The sequence below is a fragment of the Borostomias antarcticus genome (assembly GCF_949987555.1).
Source record: "Borostomias antarcticus genome assembly, chromosome: 14".
Taxonomy (NCBI): Eukaryota; Metazoa; Chordata; class Actinopteri; order Stomiiformes; family Stomiidae; genus Borostomias; species Borostomias antarcticus.
The window spans coordinates 20,160,868-20,168,367 of NC_140247.1; the positions used below are offsets into that span (position 1 = coordinate 20,160,868).

At 51.6% G+C, this 7,500-nt stretch overlaps 1 protein-coding gene across 1 annotated transcript in view; it reads right to left on the minus strand.

Moving 5' to 3' along the window:
• Positions 1-6,533: 6,533 nt before the first annotated feature.
• The window catches only part of LOC311317534 (neuronal acetylcholine receptor subunit alpha-7-like), a gene marked incomplete at both ends in the record, with an annotated part of 23,487 nt that continues 22,520 nt past the window's right edge, over positions 6,534-7,500 (minus strand). The window contains 2 exons of the mRNA XM_084448608.1: positions 6,534-6,576; positions 6,927-7,036. Of these exons, the coding sequence (XP_084304734.1) occupies positions 6,534-6,576; positions 6,927-7,036 (153 nt within the window). The remainder of the gene's footprint in view (positions 6,577-6,926; positions 7,037-7,500) is intronic.

Sequence of the window (7,500 nt, forward strand, 5' to 3'; positions counted from 1 at the left end):
AGCTTAGCCCTTCCCAACCCTAAACACATCAGCGGTACGTTAAACCACTGACAGTTTCCATTCTCTCTCCCCTATCAAACCACGACTTATCCTCCTCGCACACAGCCGACCGGGGGTGACGCTCGCGTCGCTGATAACGGGGGGGGGGGGGGGGGGGGGGGCTCGGAAGACGCTCGCGCCCGTCCGTCCGGCTGACAAAAGAGCGTCCCCCGCGTCCGCCGAGGATTAGCGCGTTCCGCTGCGCTCTCCCTCCTTTCAACTCATCAGACGGAACTATCCACCTTTTCAGGGTGCGGGGGGTGTAATTGATGTCTGTTGTGTGTGTGGTGTTATCAGGGGTGGCAGGGCGGGAGATAGGCCAGAGGGGGGGTTGGGGAATGCGATGGGGGTGGGGGGAGGGGGGGTGGGTTCGGAGGAGGTTATTCTGAGTACCCAGAAGCTCTCGCTACGGCAAGAACGCCTGGGAAAAAAGCTACGATGTTCGCGGACACCAATGAGAATCCGATTGGATTTTCAACCGGATGCTGATTGGCCGGCTGTGAGCTGTGCGGAGGGGCAGATTTGGCCTCTGATTGGTCACTGACCGCAGAAGTGTTGCTAGCGGGTCCTGGGGGGTACTGTGGGGGGGGGGGGGGGGGACCGTTGAATCATTCAAGGCTTTATTGTATCAGAAAGCCTCTCTGCCTGCGCTCGGGTGCAACCAGCCCTCACACACATGGACCGGCCTGTACCACACACACACTTACAGAGTAAACACACACAGCCTGTACCACACACACACTTACAGGGTAAACACCCACAGCCTGTACCACACACACAATTACAGGGTAAACACACACAGCCTGTACCACACACACAATTACAGGGTAAACACACACAGCCTGAATGGAAATGCATAAGTAGAAGAGTGCATTTAAAACAGGGGGACACATTCAAACGCACAGGCAGGCAAAGGACACATACATTACATCGACATACAAAAGCATTCAAAGGTGACAGGTGATAGCCCTGGGAGAGAGTTAAGAACTTAAGAGTGTGTTTGAGAAGCTCACACACACACACACACACACACACACACACACATACACACACACATACGCTGTCACTAGACACACTCTAGACACAAAGCCTCCCAGACATGAGGGGACAGGAGAGGGGACGTGGAGTCTGTCTGACACACAGGAACAAGGGAGGCAGTGACAGGGTCCGGCACCGAGGGACATGAGTCACCACACTGTCCCCTCTGCTCACTCAGCACGCATGCACACAAAAATATGCACACACACACACACACACAGGCACGCACGCACGCACACAAATACACACACACACACACACACACACACGGACACAGGCACGCACACACACACACACACACAGGCACGCACGCACGCACACAAATACACACACACACACACACACACACGGACACAGGCACGCACACACACACACGTACACACACACACACACGGACACAGGCACGCACACACACACGGACACAGGCACGCACACACACACACATACACACACATGCACGCACACAAATACGCACACGCACACACACACGCACACACGCGGACACAGGCACGCATACACACACGTACATACACACACACACACACATGCACGCACACACACACAGCACACACGCACACAAATACACACACACGAATACACACACACACATTCATACACACACACACGCACGTACACACACGCACACACGCGGAGCTAAAGGGGAAGATTAAACTTAGTCAGACATTTCCGAAACAGTAGCAGCAAGTGACAAAGACAGATAAACAAAGAGAAAGACAGATAGCGACAGAAAAGAGAGAAGCAAGAGAAAGAGAAGACCCCCTAAGAGAAGGAAGAAGAAAGGAATATTATCTAGAGAGCAGAGAGGGAAAGAGGGAGAGAGAGAGAGAGAGAGAGAGAGAGAGAGGAAGGGGGAGAGAGGGAGGGAGAGAGAGAGAGGTGGAGAGAGAGGGAGGGAGAGGGAGGGAGAGAGAGAGAGAGAGGGAGATAGAGAAAGAGAGACGAGAGAGAGGGAGGGAGAGGGAGGGAGAGAGAGGGAGAAGGAAAGGGAGAGACGAGAGAGAGAGGAGAGGGAGGGAGGGAGACAGAGAGAGAGGGAGGGAGGGAGAGGGAGGGAGAGAGAGAGAGGGAGGGAGAGAGGAGGAAGAGAGAGGGGGGAGAGAAAGAGAGAGGGAGAGAGACGGAGAGAGAAAGGGAGAGAGGGGGGAGAGACAGAAAGGGAGAGAGAGAGGGAGAGAGAGAGAGCGAGGGAGAGAGCGAGAAAGAAAGAGATAGAGCGGGAGGGAGAGAAAGAGAGAGAGAAAGAGATGAGAGCAGGGTTAATGTTGATGCCGGCCCGCGTTGGAGATTAGGGCAGAGTTATCCATGCACATCAGTCCGGAGCTGCCTGAGCTCCCTGAGATCAGGCATCCACTTAGACAGCCCCAGGGGTCCTGACTAAGAGAGGATCGGGGGGTAGGGGGGATACAGCCCTCCCCCCAGTACGCGTTACTGCGATTATTATAAACAAGACGTCATCTGGCATCCATGTGCATCTGGACTCCATGTTGAATGAACTGCAGTGTGCTACTGTATGGTAACGCTGCGCTCCTTTCGTATCAGAACTCCGGATTTGGCGCCCGGGACGACGTCATATCCCAGTTGAATGCGTTCCAGAAACAAAACGGGAAACTACACTTTCACTCCATCTTTGTAGTTCAAGTTAGCCATTGTTAGCAATACCAGTTGAGAACGACAAAGGCAAGGCAAAGGTTTATTTGTATAGCACATTTCAGCAACAAGGCAATTCAAAGTGCTTTACATGAGACATTAAAAGCATCAAGACAAAGTGCAACACATAAAAGGTCATATAAAACGAAATGCACAAAAAAAAAAGGCTAACTATGCTATTTTGCACATAACTTCGTAGCAACATTATCCACTGAGAGAGACGTTGGACAGTGCTGTGTGTACGACTGATTTAAAGCAATACATCGCGATATTTGGACCTTTACAAACATGTCTGGTGCTAATTCTCCAATTAGATTTACTAAAACTGAGCTGAATCGTCCAAACAGTCTACTCAGAAAGATTATACACTGACATTTATTACCTTTTAAAAATCGCACCCCCGGGACGCAGCATTCAGTAGAAGTGCGCATGCGCAACGTTGTGCTTAAACAACACAGTAGTAGCTAACTATTCCGGCGTCTATGGATATCATGCGTTTTTTAGCTCAATGATATCATGGCGGAGGTGAGGAAACCGAAGCGAAACATCACAGAGGAAGCCAGAAAAAGAAAAAGACAATCTGATAACGTTACGACAGTACGACAGTGCACTTACTCGCAGAGCCTGTGGGGGCGCAGTTCCGAGAAAACCCGAGAAAACGCTAATGTATTGATTTAATGAGACGCAAATAAGACAGAAGCGCTAATAAACAGTCTTATTACAGCTTTCACTTATTATTGATGCTCAGAGTATCCATCTAAAATGGTGGAAACCCCTGAGTTCAGGTGACGTTTTGACGATGAACCCGGGAATCCCAACGTTTCCGATACAAAAGGAAGACTGAGATGGAAAGAGAGGTGGAGGAGACAGAGGAGGAGGGGGGGAGAGAGAGAGAGAGAGAGAGAGGGAGAGAGAGAGAGAGAGGGAGAGAGAGAGAGAGAGAGAGAGAGAGCGGGAGGAAGATGCAGGAAGACGGCTGATGACTTCGTAGCCTTGTGAGGTCACCCTGATCTCACATCCTCACATCCACACGGATCGGTCCGGCCGGCCGGCTCAACGTCCAGTCCGTTTGTGCCCCCGATCTAAATGCCAATCGGCGTGCGACGAGGAACTACCTGCGGCCAATCACGGTCCCAGATGCTTCTGTGTGACGAACCATCTGGTGCGTCAGATTGGTGACCTCACCCTTTTTTTAAACTCAGTGTCCACTCACATTACTGCCATGTCCATGCTACTTCTCTTCAAGAGTTTGAGCCAAGATTGAAAACACACACACACGCACACGCACACACACACACACACACACACAGACACACACACGCGCGCACACACGCACCCTGGTATTGACACAGATGGAGGTCAACATTTGGCAATTTGTCAGCAAGCAGCCAGTGTATCCTTGGCTGACTGTAGTCATTTAACTCTCATGTCAGGTCTGGATAGGCACAAACACACACATACACACACACACACACACACACACACACACACACACACACACACACACACACACACACACAAGGCAGCCAATTACTCCTAATGGCACCAGAGACATTGACACCCAGTCAGACCAGATTAAAATGCCAATTTGTCATCGTGACACATGGAAGGGCATTCTAGTGGGGAACAGCTTATTAGAAGCAGTGTTTTGGGAGTCCCTGCGTGTTCAGTCAGGCCAGACCCTCCTGAACGTTTTGAACAACTCTCTGGGGGGTCTGGGTGGGGGGTGGTTTCCACACTCAGCATATTGGTCCGTTGTGCCAGTGAACTGTCAATCGCTGCTTTAAATCACAGCTTAAGAAATTAATATGATTGCATGGACTCTGTGTCCCAGGTCTGCTGGTGTGTGTGTGTGTGTGTGTGTGTGTGTGTGTGTGTGTGTGTGTGTGTGTGTGTGTGTGTGTGTGTGTGTGTGTGTGTGTGTGTGTGTGTGTGTGTGTGTGTGTGGAAGGTTAGATGGGCGGGGCATATCTATGGGTGGGAGTGTCTGATCAGTGAAAGAGCTCTCTTGGGTCTGGCATTGAGACGATGGTCCACCTGAGCTCTCTCTGGAGGAAGAGGAGGGAGAGAAGGAGGAGAAGGAGGAGGAGGAGTAGAGGGAGGAAGAGGAGGAGGAGGAGAAGGAGGAGGAACAGGAGGAAGAGGAGGAGGAGGAAGAGGAGGAAGAGCAGGAGGAGAGGAGGGGGAAGAGGAGGAGAAGAGGAGGAGGAAGAGAAGAAGGAAGAGGAGGAAGAGGAGGAAGAGGAGGAAAAGGAGGAGGAAAAGGAGGAGGAAAAGGAGGAGGAAGAAGAAGAGGAGGAGGAGCGGGAGGAGGAGGAGGAGGAGGAACAGGAGGAAGAGGAGAAGGAGGTGGAGGAGGAGGAGGAACAGGAGGAAGAGGAGAAGGAAGTGGAGCAGAAGGAGAAAGAGGAGAAGAAGGAGGAGCAGAGGAGGAGAACAGCAGAGAGACTCCTCTAAAGCAGTCCTCCAAACACTGATGAACTCCACACACCAGGTGATTCTCCTCAGTAGGATGGTGAATGGTCCATTTATACAGCGCTTTTATCCAAAGAGCTTTGCAATGGCCTCTCATTCACACACTCACACACCAATGGCGGCTCATTGGGAGAAATTTGGGGTTCAGTGTCTTTGTCCGTGGACACTTCCACATGTGGACAGGAGGAGCCGGGATTCAAACCGCCGGCCCTACAATCATTGGACGACCCTCTCTACCACTGAGCCACAGCTGCCCACAGTAAAAGAAGAAGGCTGTGTAGGTTTCACAGAAACGCGTACGTGTCACAGGTATTTGTAGATTTCTGGTTTGATATTATGCAGCGTGGTCTGGATGAATCAGAATCAACATAGGATACAGACATATAATCCACCTGCTGTCGTGAATACAATCAAACATGCTGAGGAGGTTTTTCCTCCCTATAAGTCACTACATGCATTTGATTTCCCCTTTTCTGTGAAGCGCATTGTGTTGCCTCTGTGAAATGTGCTACAGTATATAAATAAAGCTTGATTTGATTAGATTATTCAGCTGTGTCTGTGTCTTTGTCTGCATGTGTGCGCGTGTGTGTGTGAGAGTGTGTGCGTGTGTGTGCGTGTGTGATGTGTGTGTTTGAGTGTGCGTGTGTGTGAGAGTGTGTGCATGTGTGTGTGCGTGCGTGTGTGTGTGCGTGTGCGCGTTTGTGTGGGAGTGTGTGAGTGTGTGTGCGTGTGTGTGATGTGTGTGTTTGAGTGTGTGTGTGTGTGTGTGTGCGTGTGTGTGTGCGTGTGCGTGTGTGTGTGTGAGAGTGTGCACACGTGTGTGTGTGCATGTGTGTGCGCGCGTGTGTGCGCGTGTGTGAGAGTGTGTGTATTGTTATCTCTTGTGCGTGTTCATCTCCCTCAGCCCGTCCCATATTGGAAATGATCCAGCACTCATCATATTAGACTGAGCCATTAACCTCCCATTAAACACAGCAGAAGAGCGCTAATGATGGAAGACGCGCGCTCGTCTGAAAAGACCTCTAATCAGCCCGCACCCCTCCGCTGCTCAACACACACACAATGGCGAGCTGATGGTGGACTGTTTAATGGTGTGTGTTGTACCGTTAAAGTCTAATCTGTCTGTCTGTGTGTGTGTGTGTGTGTGGAGGCTATGCACATGTGTGTGAAGTGAAATTAGTGCATCTAGCCATGCGTGTGTGTGTCCGTGACGCGTATCATTGCCGGGGAGTGTGAATCCTAGCTGTCCTCAGGGGTGTCTGGACGCCCAGGAGCCCTGCTGTACCAGGGGGTCTTTTTGAGCTTGACCATCATCACTGGGGCCCTGAATCCCCTCGGGGGTTAAACCTGCGCCGTCTGATGCAATTCACCCCAGAACCACACGCTTAGGAAGGTGAGTTTAGGCTGCACTCAAATCTGGGCTTTTAAAAATGTGTTAATACCCCCAGCCATTGTTCTGTTCCCTTTAATCACAGAAAGAGCGAGGCGTGCAAGTGTGTGTGTGTGTGTGTGTGTGTGTGTGTGTGTGTGTGTGTGTGTGTGTGTGTGCGAGTGTGTGCACATGTGCGTGTGCCTGTGTGTGTGCGAGTGTGTGCACATGTGCGTGTGCCTGTGTGTGTGCACATGTGTGTGTATGCCTGTGTGTGTGTGTGTGTCGGGGAGGGGGGGGGGGGTATGGGCGTGGTGGGCGGAGGAGCAGAGCTGACCTGTTGTAGAGCAGGATGTCGGGGGTCCAGATCTGGCTGGAAGGGAAGCGGAGGTTCTGGACCCCGGGGTACTGCTCCGGGTTCCAGCTCAGGTACACGTCTGTCCAGTACTGAGAGAGAGAGAGAGAGAGAGAGAGAGAGAGAGAGAGAGGGGGGGGCTTCAGGGTCCGACCTGCCGGGCTCCAGCCCCGGAACCACACGCACACTTTCATTCTCCAAATGTGATTCAGGGGTCTGGAAAGGGTCTCGTCCCGAGTGATTTCTCGATTGGCGTTCCAACCGGGCCAATGCATGATGACGGAATAAATCTGAGCGATGCCATTGGTTTGGGGGATGAATTAATCTGAGGAATCCCTCTTCTGCAACGCCCCCATCTTGGAAAATGGCTGCTGGCCTGTTCAGACTGAACAATGCGACTCAGTCTCGCCATTTCGAGAGAAAACGAGGCACACGAGAGTCACGGAAAGTGTCATACCAGTAAATAAGCACATCAAGACCGCAAACCAGTTTAAACCGGTCCCCTCTAGGCCGATATTCTGGACGTGATTGGCTCCTGGCCGGCCGTCATGTGATG